The sequence below is a fragment of the Convolutriloba macropyga genome, chromosome 3 (genome assembly GCF_964194025.1).
Source record: "Convolutriloba macropyga chromosome 3, txConMacr16.3, whole genome shotgun sequence".
NCBI lineage: Eukaryota > Metazoa > Xenacoelomorpha > Acoela > Convolutidae > Convolutriloba > Convolutriloba macropyga.
Genome location: NC_134470.1, coordinates 68520972 through 68538922, shown reverse-complemented (window position 1 = coordinate 68538922; position 17951 = coordinate 68520972). Strand labels below are relative to the sequence as shown.

General features: G+C 34.9%; 1 protein-coding gene across 2 annotated transcripts in view; it reads right to left on the bottom strand.

Moving 5' to 3' along the window:
* Nucleotides 1-6326: 6326 nt before the first annotated feature.
* The window catches only part of LOC142336398 (sodium/calcium exchanger Calx-like), a 91877-nt gene continuing 80252 nt past the window's right edge, over nt 6327-17951 (bottom strand). For both annotated transcript variants that reach the window (XM_075385199.1, XM_075385200.1), the window contains 2 exons: nt 14115-14293; nt 6327-6623 (listed from right to left, as the gene is read on the bottom strand). In XM_075385199.1, the coding sequence (XP_075241314.1) occupies nt 6504-6623; nt 14115-14293 (299 nt within the window). In that variant the 3' untranslated portion in view covers nt 6327-6503. The remainder of the gene's footprint in view (nt 6624-14114; nt 14294-17951) is intronic.

The window sequence follows — 17951 nt, the reverse complement described above, 5'->3', positions numbered from 1 at the left end:
GCCTGATAATTTTTCGTCTCAATTTTCGCTTGTGTATTTTACGTATATCTCAAAGTTGTTAGCGATTCGAGTTTATAGCTGTTGGTTTTATAGACTTTAAAATTGAAACTAAAGTATTTTATTCAAATGTATCCATTTTGCTTTCATTTTCGAAACCAAGTGACTTAATCTCACTAATTGGAGGTCTCATTTTTTTGTTGATTTAAATATTTTGGGGCATGGTTATACGTTCTGACTTTGACCATTAATTTAATAAAGATTTTCGAAATGTCTTTTCTGCTCATATTTTGTGTTTCTTTTTGTTGTCATGTCTAAGTAGTCCTCTTATACGGAAGACTCTTTGATGTTTAATGAGGAGAAAGTGACGATAAACACCTCTTGCAGGTAACATCTTATAATTATAGTGCCTTGAGCAGTGCGATCCTGTAAAATTGTTTGGCTTCTTGATATATTTGTTGTTTTTTGTGGGGTTGCGAATTAGTCTCATTATTAACAGGTCCAATCGGCTTCCTGGGGTTTTGCAACTTAATTCATCGCTTTTTGATGAAATATCAAGTCCGTTATGGCTTTTGAAAATATTGGTTGTCAAAAACACTTTTGGGTTTTTGAGCTTTGTCTTTTTTTTTAAATAGTTTTTTGCTCGATGTGTTGCTCAGTCTCTGTAAACACAGGTTGCAAACAGTTTCCAGGTAACTCTAATTTAATCGCTTTAACAGTTTTAGTTTCAAACATGTGTTTCTAGGCTTTGTTACAACTGTTACTAAGAGATTTCATTAAAAAATTGAGATTTTTTAGTGTTTTTACATTTTATAGCATTTTTGTTTTCTTTTTATTTTATAACAATAAGCATAGGTCCCATTGTCTTCGAAAATTAGGGCAATCGAACATTGGATAGTGACACGTCTCAATTGCTTCCTATGGAGATATAAATGAACGTTTTAGGGAGTTCAGTTGATATCTAATGACATTAATAACGGTGAAATTAATTGTTTTCAAAAATAGAAACTCATTTTTGAACTTCGCATCTCTTTGCTCATTTTTGTCGACCTGTTAAACAGTCGCATATTTTTGCTAAAGAAAAATAGGTTAAATTGTTTCCTTTAGGTTTTAGTTGATGCCAGTTTGATGATTTTGTTATGATTCTATTTATTATAGATATCGATTTTTTGTCGTAAATAATGTTTGTTTTTTTTTTCATATTTGTTATTGTCCTTTATAGTAGTCCTATTATCAACAACGTTCATCAGCCCTTTAGGGTGGCATTAATGTATTCCATTGTTTATGGAACGATATGTAGGTTTTTGAAAGTTTTTTATCTCTTCATCATTTGGTAGCCAATTAAGTCAGGAATGTGGATGAGCGGAGTCAGAAACTTATGTGCGTGCGCACATTACCAAGCCTCCTGTTTGACATATATGTTCGCATTTCTCACGAACGCTGAATGATGTTCAACAAATTTTGTAATGTTTTTTTACCAAGTATTGGCAGATCTCATAAGCAAGGTTTGTTTGTTTCCATTTTGTCAGAAAGAAGTTTCAAAACTGTTTTTGGGTTTTGAATTTTTTGCCGTTTTATCTGTTTCCCCTGTTGCATTATTGATAGGTTGCAATCGTTGACTCAAACATAAATCTATTTATTGGGTTTCATTGAACATGCGATCTTTTTAAAGGCTTTTTTAAAAGTGTAAATAGTGTGAGTTTTGACAATATTTCGTTTTTTTTGTTAGCTTGTCACCTATTCGCGTTGTTAATAGGTCAAAAATAACTTATAACTCTATCTTATTCGATTGAAAATTTTTTAATGCACTTAGATGATTCATGTGGAACGGTTTTAAAAGTCATTTTTTGCTTGAGGTTTTCTGTCGGTAGATAATGATTGGTAGGGCTTCGAACATCGTTTAAATTTATTAAATGGAACGCTTGAGGATTGCCCGCAATCCAAATTCTTTTTTGCTACTTTCTCCCCGTAATCTTAGTTTAATTAATTTTTTGTGCTTTTTAATGGTGCATATCATCTGTATAAGACTTTCAATACGCAGTTAATGCTTTTATTGGCTGTTATAGCAATTAATTTAAAAAAGTTTTCTCTTAGTTATCCCTGCATTTTGCGCTCCTCTCATCTTTGCCGTTTTTTCATTTACGAAATATGGTATGTGAATGATAATGAAATTTCAACAACACTCAGAGATTTTTCCCGCATTGTTTCGTTGTTCTTAAAAATTTGTCCTTTTGCCTCTTTGATGATAGATCATACGCCATTTTGAATGATCCACCAACTACCTAGATTAAAAAGTTTAAACATAACCGACTAACGTCGGGCGAATTGCTCCTAAACGACCGGCGAGTGATTTACTTCGTCAACAGCTAGCCACGGATTAGTGTCCTCAGGGTGCTACCTCTTTATCTCGTTTCTGAAAACGAAATTCAAATGAGTCAGACGAAAATTCGGCCCAGCGAAAAATTGCATAAAAGACAAACAGAATTAATATATTTTGTACAAACTGCTTTTGAGAGCAATTAACAATGGTTTCTTAAATGTATGTGCTTGTTATATCATTTATGACAAAACACATTTCAACTATAACTCATTGATTGGTTATACGTTGTGACTGATTGCTTGGACCATTAATTTAATAAAGATTTTCGAAATTTATTTTCTGCTCATTTTTTGGGTTTCATTTTGTTGTCATGTCTACGTAGTCCTATTATATGGAAGACTCTTTGATGTTTATTTAGGAAAAAGTGACGATATCAAAAAGACACTCCTTGCAGGTAACATCTTATAATTATAGTGCCTTGAGCAGTGTGAAATTGTAAAATTGTTTGAAGATTTGGCTTCTTGATATATTTGTTGTTTTTTGTGACGTTGCGACCTAGTCTCATTCTTAACAGGCCCAACCGGCTTCCTTGGGTTTTGCAACTTAATCCATCGCTGTGTGATGAAATCTCAAGTCCGTTATGACTTTTGAAAAAATTTGTTGTCAAAACACATTTGTGTTTTTGAGCTTTGTCATTTTTTAAATAGTTTTTTGGTCGATGTGTAGCTCAGTCTCTGTAAACACAGGTCGCAACCAGTTTCCAGGTAACTCTAATTTAATCTTTTTAACAGTTTTAGTTTCGAACATGTGTTTCTAGGCTTTGTTACTACTGTTACTAGGAGATTTCATTAAAAAAAATTGAGATTTTTTGTGTTTTTACATTTTATGGCATTTTTGTTTTCTTTTTCTTTTATGACAATAAGCATAGCTCCCATTATCTTTGAAAATTTGGGCAATCGAACATTGGATAGTGACATGTCTCAATTGCTTCCTATAGAGATATAAATGAACGTTGTAGGGATTTCCATTGATATCTAATGACATTAATAACGGTGAAATTAATTGTTTTCAAAATTAGAAACCTATTTTTGAATTTCGCACCTCTTTGCTCATTTTTGTCGACCTGTTAGACAGTCGCATAATTTTGCTAGAGAAATATAGGTGAAATTGTTTTCTTTAGGTTTTATCCGAAGCGAATTTGATGATTTTGTTATGTTTCTATTTATTATAGACATCGATTTTTTGTCGTAAGTATTGTATGTTTTTTTATATATATTGTCCTTTCTTGTAGTCCCATTATCAACAACGTTCATCGGCATTATTTAGGATGGCATTATTGTATTCCATTGTTTATCGAACGATATGTATGTTTTTGAAAGTTTTTATCTCTTCATCATTTGGTAGCCAATTAAGTCAGGAATTTGGACGAGCGGTGTCGGAACCTTATGTGCGTACGCACATTACCGAGCCTCCTTGTTTGACATATATTTTCGCATTTCTCACAAAGGCTGAAGGATGTTCAGCAAATTTTGTAATGTGCTTTGTACCAAGTATTGGCAGATCTCATAAGCAAGGTTTGTTCGTTTCGCTTTTGTCAGAAAGAAGTTTCAAAACTGTTTTTGGTTTTTGAATTTTTCGCCGTTTTATCTGTTTTCCCCTGTTGTTTTATTGATAAGTTGCAATCGTTGACTCATAAATAAATCTCTTTAATGGGTTTCAATGCACAGCCGAACATTTTAAAGACTTTTTTAAAGGTGTAAATAATGTAAGTTTTGACAATATTTCGTTTTTTTTGTTAGCTTTTCACCTATTCGCGTTGGTAATATGTCAAAAATACCTTATGACTCGCTATCTTATTCGATTGAAAAATTTTTAATGCACTTAATTGTATTGGTGGGGCTTCGACATCGTTTAAAATTATTAAATAGAACGCTTGAGGATTGCCCGCATTTCAAATTCTTTTTTGTTACTTTCTCCCCGTAATCTTAGTTAAATTAATTTTTGTGCTTTCTAATGTTGCATATCATCTGTTTAAGACTTTCAATACGCAGCTAATGCTTTTTATTGGCTGTTAAAACAATTAATTTAAAAAAAGTAGTTTATTTAAAGTTATCCCTGCATTTTGCGCTCCTCTCATCTTTGCCGTTTTTTCATTTACGAAATATGGTATGTGAACGATAATGAAATTTTGACAACATTGAGATTTTTCCCGCGCTGGTTTGTTCTTCTTAATAATTTGTCCTTTTGCCGTTTTGATGATAGATCATACGCGATTTTTAATGATCCACCAACTACCTAGATTAAAAAGTTCAATAAGCAACTAATTGTTTAATGACTGACAAATTTTTAATTAAAAAATGAGTAAACAATTTACCAAATTATTAATCTATTGCAGCGTCAATTTTTCAAATTTTTTATTTATAATATTTTAGTCTTTTTGTTTAAGATGGCTACCTAAAACTTTACTAAAATTCACGATAGTTTGGGAAGCTTGTCACACTTTTTTATACAAAAGTGGGATGAAGTGTTTCGTTTTCATACATTTATTGATTATAGAGACGTGGGAACATTAAGTGAGAGCGCACATTACCGAATCTCCTTTTTTAAAAATCATCTTGGATTGGCCACAGCGATGCTCAGTTCAGATAAGTTCAGGCAATTATCAGTCTTCGATTAAAACTCAAAAATGTATTCTTCCTTCAATATTTAAGTCAATCGTTTCTTATCAGTTAAACTTTATACAATCTAGATCCTCGTCGGGAAATTATAATGCTCCAAAATGCTCTCAAGTACATTCCCTTGTCAAAATTTAATCAAATGACTGAAAACGTCTTTTTATCGCAATGTAATCTATAAGCGTATCAAAGATCAGAACTCAAAGATGTCGTTCAAGCAAGACATGAACAATTAGAGGTTAAAGTATAGTGACAAACAACTGTGTTATCAGTTGATTTCTACCAATCACTTCTTCATCTCGTTCAAGAACCAAAAGTTATCAAAATAAATTAAATTCGTGCTTTTGGAAAAATTAACATTTGATTTCAAAAATACGTCAAAATTTTCAAGTTACAGAAATGATATGAATGACCGTATTCTGATCGCCATATTTATGGGGGAAGGGTAAGAGTACAAAAATATTGCGGGTTTCACATTAGCTGAACAGGTTTGAAAAGGACTTTTTATTCAACAATCATAAATGACACCCAGGCCGAGGTCGCAGACGAAATCAATTATGCCCAGACCAAAGATGGACGCTCTATAGGGCGTCGTTCGTCTAAAATTACATAATTTGCAATAATAGAAAAATTAACGAACGTCAGGAGAAGTGCACAAGGCTCTGGACATTGGGTCTTTAGATCTGGATCGGTCTGGACATTGTTACTTTCCTTTTGGGGCGGTGTAAACATATTTGGTTTCCGTCTGGCACCTCAGTTTGGGCAATTTCAATATACTTGATGATCAAACCATTTACCTCTCCAAGAAAACGTCATTTCTGTACACCACATGTCAATTCTACCCCTCTATCATTTCAACCCGATTTGAATTCTTTATACAATTGGCACATAAGTAGCATTCAGTATTAGTGATACAGAGGGTTTGTGGTTTGGTTGGTTTCTGGAGGTGAAAATGGTGGAAATGGCTCACATAAAAGTAGTAAATTGGTAATATTTTTGGTTTTGTTTGGCGAGGTTTTCTTTGGTTAGAATAGAGCTCAAACTAATTTTTAAGCCTTTTAAAATTTGTGCTGCGATTTCGGGTAAAAAATAGAAGCAACAATGATATGAAAATGGCAATAACATTTTTTGCGACATAGATTAGTGGCATATGAACAGATAAAAAATTACTCTCAACTGAAGCACGTATTTCATTTAGATCACACTTAAGTAAGGTTAAACTAAAATATCGGTTCCTTTTCTTATTTCACCAAATGTTTCAAGACACAGAAAGCATTATTTCTCATCAACAATGACCACCGTCAAGGTTTTCATTAAATTATGTGAGAGTAAATTTAGAAACTAGCTGTAAACAATCTATCAAATAATTTCTAAAGTGAAACATAGTGAAAACGGTAAAGTGGTCATCGTAGAAATTACAAGGATGGCAAAAAAGTGCTGATAATAGTTTAAGAACATGATTATGTAGCCTAATCGAAGGGAAGTTTCAACAGGTAAAGAGACGTTTTTTTTTAGAAATATTGGAGTGCTTTCAAACTGCAGATTGTGGTGTACCCTAGCCAGAGAATAAGCAGAAGGGCAGACGAACCCCATCGGGCTAATTTCTTCCCACCCAGTTCTCCACCCATCACCTGTTAACAAAACAGAAATTGTTTACTATTTACTATGTACAATTGCGCCCCGTTGTTTGCCTCAGATCGGAATGAAACACACTCGTTACAACTGTGCAAGAAACTTCAAATTAAAGGTCGTGAAAATGCGATTTGCATTAAGAGAAGCATCTGTTAATGATGAGCCATGTCTTGATAAACTGCTATCATAAATGTGTGGACAAATGTTGCACCAACAAGGTCTGGTCATGGAACAAAGTCTGCCAAATAGTCTGATCAGATGGTATAGTATGGAAATTGCAGTCAAGATAGTATGCAAAGTCCGTAAGATGATAGTATGATGAACAAAGTTCTGACGAGAGACTAGAGTCAGACCAGTGTTCTGATATTATGTTGCATCAAAGTCTAATCAGAGATAGAAGTACTGATTATGTATGTACTGATCAAACATTTCTGGTTAGCTTTGGTGGGATATATTGGACTGATTAAATTTGCCATCTGATAAAAATTTCATTTCCATAGGACGAAGTCTGGAATAGACAGTCTGATATTCCCGGAATTGACATAATGCAAAACGTGACATGGTCTGATCAGAGAGTACAGAGTACAGAGAGTACAGTTTGGTCTGTTCAAAGAAACATTAAGAAACTTGATCACCTTCGGGATTCGGAACGAAGATCTATTCACGTGTCAATCTAGTAAAATATTTTTTAGCTAATTTAAATTTTCTCTGTATATTTTCCCATAGAAAAATACTATAAATACGAGCTAATTTTTGTATATTTTCAGTTCCAAATTTATTTTAAAATTCAACTTATTGAATTTTTTTGACCCGTGATATCGATCGCGACAATGGCGTCCAGTCAAAATACAGACAGATAAATTTTGGATATACAGAATGTAGAATCAGCTACTGCGTTGATAAGGTCTTTTGTGGCGAAATGTCGAGCAGAGAATAAAGAGGACAAAATCAACACCGATGGTACTGGACAAGACCTACAGGTAACCCATCTCTTTCTTAGTATGTGCTGGCAAGAAGCAATTATTCAACTTAGGAGCCTAATTAGTCCTAGAAATGTAAAAGACATTCCGTATAAAGACATCAGATTGGCGATTCAAAATTATATTTCTCCTAAAGAGAGAGTAGTAACTGCAGAAAGGGCTAAATTTTTGTCCCTAATACAAGGTGTAGTGGAGTTAGACGACGATTTCCTAGCGCCTGTTAGAGAGGAAGCACGCTACTGTGACTTTGAAAAACTCAAAACAACGGTCAACCCCGAAGAGGAGTTGGTAAAAATAAAGTTTATCTGAAGTTTGAGGGACCCTGAAGCAAAACTTAGACTCTTAGACGGTATTAAAGAAAAACCAGCAATGTCGGTTAGTGAAATTACCGAGAGCTTACAGTTAAGAAGTCAAGCAATGGCTTTTGCAAGTTCTTCATCAGGTAATAGGCCATTTACTGTGAACAAAGAAGTTGGGTTCAACTTCAAAAAGACATTTCGAAAATCAAATATAAAAATTACGGCTAATAAAAGCAACAACATGTGAACTAGGTGTGGAGGTAAAACTCACTCTAGTACACTTTGTACAGCGCTAAGTAAAAAATGCAACACTTGCAAAAAAGTGGGACACTTCTCAAAATTTGTAGAAGCAAACCCCAACCAAATTCAGGTAAGTAAAATAAACAGAATAACTTCTGCGAAGAAGAAAATGTTTCTTCAGAGCAGCATCTCCGCAATCAGGGATGGGAAATGTTTTATACTAAAGAACAGATCTTTAACAGTTCTGCGACATGGGAATATATATCAATAAATTACTGCAAAATAAAAATGCAGTTAGACACAGATGCAGATAGCACAATGATATCATCAAAAATATGGACTGAGTTTGGTTAACCTGAGTTGGATCGTAAGATAAGACATCTCGAAGCTTATGATGGTCATCAATTAACGCTCCTGGGATCACCTATTTGTGACGTTGAGTGGAATGGAAGCAGACTCACACAAAAACAACTAGCAGTTGTGCAGTCTGATAAAGAATTTGGACTAATTTGTACTATCAAATTGAACTTGACGAAGAAGCAAAAGATATATGCATAATCAACACATCTCAGGGACTGTTCAAGATGTACCGACTGCCCCAGGGATTGAAAAACTCGTCTTCAATCTTCCAGAATTGCATCGAATCAACACTCAGAGAAATCAAAGGCGTTGCAACCTTTCAAGACGATGTGTTGGTCTATGGAACTACCAAGGAGCATTTCGACAAGAGAATGCTTGCAGTCAAGACTTGACTACGTGAGAAAAACATTACTATAAACGAGAAAAGGTCTAACTCAAAACCAGATGATAGCGTTAGCTTTTGGGATACTCCATTTCAAAGGAGGGAATAGCACCAGATCCCAAACTTGTTGAAAAAACAAAAAATGCATAAGCACCAAATAACAACAAAAAACTCAAATCATTTGTCGGGCTAACAAATTTTTTACGGAGGATTGATCCCTAATTTTGCAACAAAAATGCTACCCTTAAATAACATGAGAAATAGCGATTTTTCATAGGGCAAAATGCAACAAAAAACCTTTGAAGACATAAAAAATGAATTATAAGCTAACCCACTTGTACAGCCATATAGTTTACGAAAAGAAGCAACAGTTACCACTGACCCCTCTGAAAAAACAATTGGTGGGGTTCTTTTGCAAGAAGGACATCCAGTCTTATATGTATCGAAAAAGGTAACTCCAGCGGGGCAAAACTACTCAAACCTAGAGCGGAGAGCACTGGCATTTTTGTTTGTGGTCACAAGATTGAAGCAATTCCTTCTTGGAAGACGATTTACCCTACAAATGGACCACAAACCACTCAAATATCTCTTTGCACCAGACGGAGAGATCCCGAAGGCAGCATCAGCTAGAATCACAAGATGGGCCATAGCTCTAATGGGCTTCGATTATGAATTGAAGTACATACCAGGAGAGCAGATACTTTGAGCAGAATGGATTTTGACGAAGGCTTTGCAATCAATAAGGTCTACTTCGCTCAGAGTGATTTGATGACCCAAGCAGAAATCAAAACAGAACTTGGAACAAACAGACTCTTCCGGGATTTAATGAAACGAATTAAAAGGGCAATTCGAAACAATGGTCAGAAGCAGAAAAAGGATTCGATCAACACGGAAATGCACTGACCATACAGAATTGGATTATCTTCAGAGGTGTCGATCCTTTCATTCCACCCAATCTACACTTGGTTTTGTCAAAAGCGCCTGATTCACATCCTGGGAAGAATGCAACTGAGGCATCAAACAAAATGATAGCATGGTGGCCTGACATTACCCAAGACGTTCAACATTTAATCTTTAAATGTAAAGTTTGTCAAATGAAGAGGCCGAGCCTGGGAAAAACAGCAGTCTCTACGTGGCCAGAAGCCGACGTTTGGGAACGTCTCCACATGGACTGGGGTTATGTTAAGGACCATGGCAATATCTTAGTAATTGTTGACGCGGATTCTGACTGGATAGAAGTTTTACCGCGGGAAAAAGGACATCAGAAGCAGTTAAAATGTATATTAGTCAAATCTTTACAAGATTCTGAATACCAAAAACTTTAGTATCAGATAATGGTCCTGAATTTGTAAGTGGTGACCTTAAACAATGGTGTGAATCACTTAGAATGAAGAAAATTGAATCACCCGTCTATCATCCAAGAGCTAATGGACTAGCTTAAAGAGCAGTTCAGACAGTTAAGCGTGCACTTCAAGCTTGGAGTCCCAATCTTAATGTATCATTTGGAGATTTCTTGCAAAGGGCACTGATGACAACTCGAAACACCTCAAAGACGAGGAGCCAAACTGCAGTTGCGCTCCTGTTGGGACGCAGAGTGAGACTACCAGCAATAGCAGATTTCAACTTGTGCGAACCCATTCTATTCAGGGCCAATGAAAAGACAAAGACAGTTCCTGCTACCTTCATCATCAGGAAGGGCTTGAACACATCTTCCATACATCCCAAACACTCGACACGGACTCTTCTAGTGAGCAACAACCAAACTGCGAGACTAGAAGAGGACAATTTGAAAACCGAACCAGCAGTGGAGGAGACCATATCTCAATCAGAGCCACAACTTCAAACTTCAGAACACAGATGTGGGACCTTCTTATCAGGATGAAGTTTCTGCAGCCACATCAGATGCAGAGCACCAACAACTCGAACCACCAGAGCCTTCACGAACATCAACAAGAATCAAAAAACAACTCGACAGATTTGGAGAACTTATACCCAAAAACTCGCTTAAAAAGGAGGGAGGATGTGAAGATTTCAGAGAAACATCAAGAAACTTAGAAGTTTTTTTATTAAAGTTTCAAAGAACAAAAGAAGAACTTTTGTTGCTATATCGATAAGTAATGACCACAAAACTAAACTCAATTTTAATTTTGTTTTGGCGCTATCATTATCTTATTGACCTATCGATCGTATGTCAGAAGTAAATTCACCCACCAACAGAAACCTGATTCTAACGTCCACTGACCTCCAACTGTTGAACTCGATTCTACCTAGGCCATATATGATTCTCATGATTTGTTGATGAAAATAGAAAATGACCTCCGGGATTCGGAACTAAGATCTATTCACATGTCCATCAAGTAAAATATTTTTAGCTCATCTAAACTTTCTCTATATTTTTTTGCATAGATAACTAATATAAAAACGAGCTAATTTTTGTATATTTTCAGTTCCGAATTTAATTTAAAATTCAATTTATTGAATTCTTTTGACCCGTGTTATCGACCACGGCAAGTATGATGAACAAAGTTATTACGAGAGACTAGAGTGAGACCAGTGTTCTGATATTATGTTGCACCAAAGTCTCTAATCACAGATAGAAGTACTGATTGTATATGTACTGATCATACATCTCTGGTTAGCTTTGGTGGGATATATTGGACTGATTAAATTTGCCATCTGATAAAAATTTCCTTTCCATAGGACGAAGTCTGGGATAGACAGTCTGACATTCGAAAAATGACATAATGCAAAATTTGATATTATTTGATCAGAGAGTACAGTCTGGCGTAGTCTGATGAGCGTATAAATATTCAATCAAAGTCTCAGCAGGACGTTCTGATTAGATGGCAGCGTTTGGAATAGACGACCTCATCATATAGCAAGGTATGCCGAATTTTCTGCTCGCAAACAAAAGACTCAAAGGTAGTGAATTCAGAGGGCATAAAAAGTACGAATGGGAACAGTGTGATCAAAGTGCTAAGTCTGGAATGGGCATTCTGATAGCATAACAAAGTTTGTAAGATGTTCTGATTAGAAACAAAAGTTCTTAATCTGCTCACAAACAAAGTCTCGAAATATGATCCGATCAGAAATAGTGGTGAGCTCATGGGTTAATATATGTATGGATGAGGAAGAAGAATCTGGGTCCAGAGACAAGCTTCAACCTATAATTCACTTGGATTTAATTTCTAAGCCGCTACCAATTGTAACTTAATTTCTTTATCATACTAAAATTAAGTCACCGCAAAATCGTAACTATAAAAGGTACAACAGTTGAAACTATTCAGACTTGAGGAAATTAGATTCCTGAAACAACAATTGTTAAAACCGACATATCAAAATAGGAAATAGAAAAAGCATAGCAGGACAAGTCCTGACTTACAATTCAAAGAATTTTTATTGACTAAACAGAAAACTAGACCTAGAACGGACTATGAATGGATTCGGAAAACCATTTAGAAAAAAAATCCGATCCAAAAAATCGAAAAAACAGTAAAAATCAAAGTGAAATTGCCGCATGTGAACAAAAAACACTAGCGAGAAAGCGAATTTTTGTTCAAACACCGTTTTCTCACTCTACTTTAAATTTAGGGCAAAAAATTTCACGCCGCAAAACCACTCGCTTTTTCGCTCCATTTCCTGTTTCGGCGTGACCAAAATCACTACTCCTATTTGACTTCAAAAATCATGAAAATGTGTGAACACATCTTAAAAAAAACATAGCCGGAAGAGTTCCGGAAACGACTCGAACGATAAAATTGCCCATGCTTATGACTTAACAACTAAACAACTATTGTGAATACTGAATCCCCACAAATGTCACAAAAATTTAAGGAAGAATAGAAACGGCATTCAAAAACAAATTGAACAAAAAAACTAGAAAAACTTAAGAGTTTTTTAACAGTACAAGGAAACATAAAGCCCAGTAAAGTTCGTTTGCAACTAGAGCAATGAAAATCTCGCAAAACGATGAGCAAGTCATTATAGGCTAAGAAACTTGTCTAAGATTTGAAAAAAGAGAAAAAAATGCAAAAAATTAAGAAAAATGGTTTAAAATTTCTCAATTTTTCTGTCAATTTTTCTGGAAAAAAAGTAGTTTATACCAAGAAAACTTTAGTCAATTGGTACCTGAACATTCCTTAAGTAACAAGCTTCTATTCAAATCCCACTTAAAGCATTAAAAGAAAAAACAGGCAAAAAATCATTAAATTTCGTCTGAAAATCAGCAAAACTGGTTAAAAACCTCCAAATTAGCATTAAACTTAAATTAACTACTTGAAACCTTCAGTTCCTATCGAAACAAGTCTAAAACTAATGCAATATCATAATCAAACCTGATAACCATCAAAAAGTTGCAAAAAACTGCTTTCAAATGCCGCACGTGAACAAAAAAATTTTGCTTGCTTAGAGAAAATGTTTTCACACATCAATTTTTCGCTCTCTCAAAAACAACGGTATGAACAAAAACCACTCTCTTTTCGCTCCGCTCTTCACTTTTGTTCAGCACCAAAATCACTCCAAATTTTTTCACGCGTTTCATTTCCCGCTTCAAAAATCACTCCAATAAAATTGATTAAAAAGAGGACTTCTCCAATACTCCTCTTCGAGTCGTAAAAAGACAGCGCCGCAATTCAATTCAAATTCTTTGAATTGTAATAAAAACTCCTGTCTAGTAGTACTATAGAAAAACCTTAAAATCGGGGCAGAACTTTTTCTTACATTTCGCGGGGTTGGGGTAGAAAGGTTGATGAGTGAAATTGACCTAAACTTTAAATAATTTCGACAGTGACTATTGGACATTAGAAACAACCTAATGATTTTATGAATGTTTATGCTTAACGTTGGAAAACAGATGTTAGTGACTGTATTGTCGAGTTCTTGTCGAGCTGGTAACACTGATTGTTAAGCTTTTGTGATTCGTATATGGGTGTTCGCATAGTTTGTCGCCAAAGATCCCATTATTGACTTTTCTGAATGGCTTTGATTTTTTTGTCGAGAATGTATAGAGAAGTCAATTTAACTGCATTCTGATTATGGTTACTCGACGGTTTGTTTCATCGTCAATTATTTGGTCTCAAGTTTTCTTTGTCTCCATTTATGTCTTGGATGTAGTTGCCAAGATTTGGAAATTTCTGGTGCAATGACTCCATTTTTTAAACGAAAAACCTCTATCTGAAAAGAAAGAGGAATAAATTTAGATTGATGACAAAATAAAAAATGTTTACTAACAAATCTGCGTGCAATGATGATGCCAAGGCAGACCACACCCACGATGAGGAATGCAGTGACACTGAAAGAGAGATTGCTAGTCTTCACTTTGTAGGACTGCCCTGTCGTGAACAGATTGTAAACTGCAGAGATAACCCACGGCACACCCAGCCCAAGGAACACATTCACACTATTGCTTCCTAAATAAGATATGAATAACGATACATAAACATAACCGAGTATTGTCGGGCAAATTGCTATCAAACCACTTGCGAGCGGTTGGCTTCGTCAATAGCTAGCTACAATTTAGGGAGGCTAACTTTAGTTTAATTGAAGGGGCGAGGGTTGAGCGCGTGGGGAGGGGGGTTGCATGACGTTGTGGTGGGGGGGGGGAGCAAACAGGGTTGTGAAGTGGGGGTCATTCACAACATAACTTTATGTTTGAAAAACAGTTTCGGTGAATTGCACACTTAGAGTCTTCTCTTGTAAGCTACAAGATTCTAAGAGCACTTTGTGCCCTCTGAGCATTACCAGTTCATCCCATTTTTGAGAACAAAAAGTCAAAAACATCAGATGAAAAACCAGCAGAAAAAAAATATTGCCAAAAACTCCAGAACTAACTCAAAGTAGATATTTGACGATACTTAAACCAACTTGCCATTGAACAAAATGAGCTTTAGTCATTTGTGGGTAATATTTTGAAAAAGAATAAAGGTATACTTTATCAAAACCGAGAAATAAAAAGTAATAATAAAATTTTTTGTTCGGAACAATATCTGCAAAAGATAAAAAGATGCTTCGAACAATTATTCAGAGCCGACCCTTTAAAAATTTTGCTCCAAAATTTCAATATTTCTGCTAGATCATTGACCCACCCAATGCTTGTCAGACACATCTTAATCAATAAATAAAGTATGCAAACAAAAAAAACCTAAAAAAACAAAATTTCTAATTTTTTTCATTACACTAACTGCACTGTTTCACACTGAACTGCCGTCCTTTAATAAAAAATCTACAGAACAACTCTTGTTTAACGGGCAAATAAGAAAACTACAGAAAAGAGCTCAAAGTCAGAAAAAATAAGCAAAAATATAAAAAAACGGACAAAAGTGAAAACAAAGTTGAGCAAATTACTCCATTCTCTGTAAGAAAACAAAACTCAAAGTTGTCGTTTACCAAGTCCTAGATCACTAAAAACAATAAAAAAGTAACCTCAACCAACAAAAGAAAACAATTACAATAAAAACTGAAGAAGATTGGAAAAAGTGCTATAAAATTGTTCAACAGGTAAAATAGGCAAAATTAGCTGAAAACATCATCTAAATGTCTAAATTTTGCCTCAGATTGTCGAAAATGGTTCCAAACATACTAATACTATTACTAATACTATCCAAAATCGTTGTAACGAACAGATTCAGTGGGAAATAATATCGTTTTGAAAAATCTGCACTTTTCTTGCTCTCACTCAGAATCCTGCATTAACAAAAACCACCCTCTCCTTTTCTGTGATTTTAACTTTCGTTCAGTAGATTGACTTAAACACTTGTTTTTACGCGCGGTTTTTGACTTTTCACCAAATTATACGAGAATTCACAGATCAATTAAAAGTAACATAACCGACTGACAACAAGCCAATTGCTCTCAAACAACAAGGGAGAGTTTTTGGGGAGCCTTTAAAAGGAGACTAGGTTAAGAATACTAGTTTTAGGGGGCTTTGGGCCAGTGGGTTCATGGGCGCTGGGATACGTGTGGATTGATGTACTTTAGTGCGGCGATTGAGGTGGTGAATTGGGGGTGGGGGCTGAAAGATGGGTCAAACCCTAAGAACTGCTCTTCACATCTTAAATTCATGTCTCCAAGATGGTTTCGGTGAATCGCATGCTTAGAGTCTAGTGAGTCGAAAGGATCTAAGTGAATTTAACGCACTCCGTTCGTTACCTATGTGTCCCGTTTTTGAGGAGGAAAAATGAACATGGTCAACGGACAAATTGCATTTAGAAAAGACCACATGGCTGATATTGTTGCTACAAGTTGTTATGAGTAATCGTAAGAGACCTTGTAAGTTTGTTGATTGTCTTTTTACAAAACTGTAACTACTAGCTGAAAATGTACTTACAAAGGTAATTCAAACATAAACATTTAACGTTATCCTAAAGAAGCATTTTTGGAGTGTTTAGAGCTTCTAAGATTGAGGTACAAATTAGAACAAAAACTCAGAAGGCCGGAATCTGTTTTCTTTGAAAACTTGATGTATTATATGACTGGTTTTTCCTTTAGAATTTCCGAGCGACGATAAAGGTTTGATGCTGTTTTTTTTATTAAACTCTTTTAACAAAAACCATTTTAATTGATTCGTTTAGAACAAATACTTTAGTAAATTTTTTAATTTGACGAGAACCTAAAACTATTAGTTTTAGGTGCCCGTCGAGTTCATCGCACATCAATTTAACTGATCTTTTAAATTTCGAATGTTTTTGAGACCTAAACAGTTCATTTTTATGCGCGCAATTATAACGTAAAAATTGAATTCAAATTTTACGTTATATTTGCGCGCATTAAACTGAACTGTTTAGGTCTCAAAAACTAACATTCGAAATTTAAAAGATCAGCTAAATTCAATACAATCAGCTATCGTTCAATACTACGTACGAAAGAGCTTTCTAAGCTAAAAATTTTGCCTCCTCTGCAGATTTTGTTGAGCTTTAAGATTAGTAGTAATTTAAAAGGTTTTAAATAATCAGAGGATGAAAAATCCAGTCAGTCAGACGAAAAAAGATCACGAGAAAAACATACATCACGAAGACCAACAATGCCCAAATAATTGCTTCAAACTTTCTTTCAGAGCAAAAAAAACGTCCATCCAAATCTGCAATTTATCTCAATTAAACAGAACACCCAGAGGTGCCCAAAAATTTTATTTTTGCCAATAAACATATCTATCAGAACTACAGAGCCAAGGGTAGGAATAGTTGATCACTGCTGCGAGTTTTGATCGCGAATTGTAAAAAAAGTACATGAGCTTCTTTAGAAGTTGAATACTTGGTTGAAAGTTAAAAAATACTTGATTGGATTTTTTGTAATCACAACACAGTTTTTCTCCCGAAAAGCCTAAATACTTGTTAAGATAATTATTTATAGGAACGATTAATAAAGGAGGATAGAAATTCCGTAAAATATGGATTATAAAACAAAATAGTTAAAGTTTGGCTATTGTTTCAAACTTTTTTGATCACACCGCAGCACGTGATTCATATTAGTTATTTTAAGTTTCTTTAAAACTTTGTTGAGCAAAGTTTGAACTAGTGTTGATTTTCCCATATTTGAGGTTAAGTTTATTTTAAGTTTACCTTTAAGTTTATTTTTACGGAACAATAACCTCCACAAATCCATCTCTAAAATCGCATTCTCGTGGTTTATTCTCAAACCCGAAGCCTAATTGTCACACACCCGCTAAGATGTCATTACTATAATTAAACCGTTATAATATTGCTTTAAAACAGCCATAAAGTTTTAGATGAATTCACTTTTATACAAACAATGATCAGCTATCAGCCTTTTGTTGCTTTCATCCAAGTCATTTTAATGTTACATATTAGGTAAGAAGTTGTTAGCACATTACCTCAGTTTAATGAGTTTAACATTGAGTGGTTTAAATTAAGTTGATAAAAATGAACTGAAGTTTGACCAGTTTGCTCTCAAACGATCGAGGAAGTCTCTATGGTCAAGCAATTTAACGGTTCGTATTCTGGTTACTAAGGAACAATATTTGGTTCATTTTGTGGTTAGATTGATAGTTAACATATATGGCCTGTTCTCATTGTGGTTTCAAAAAATTTTTGCAAGCTCGTTCCCGTTGAG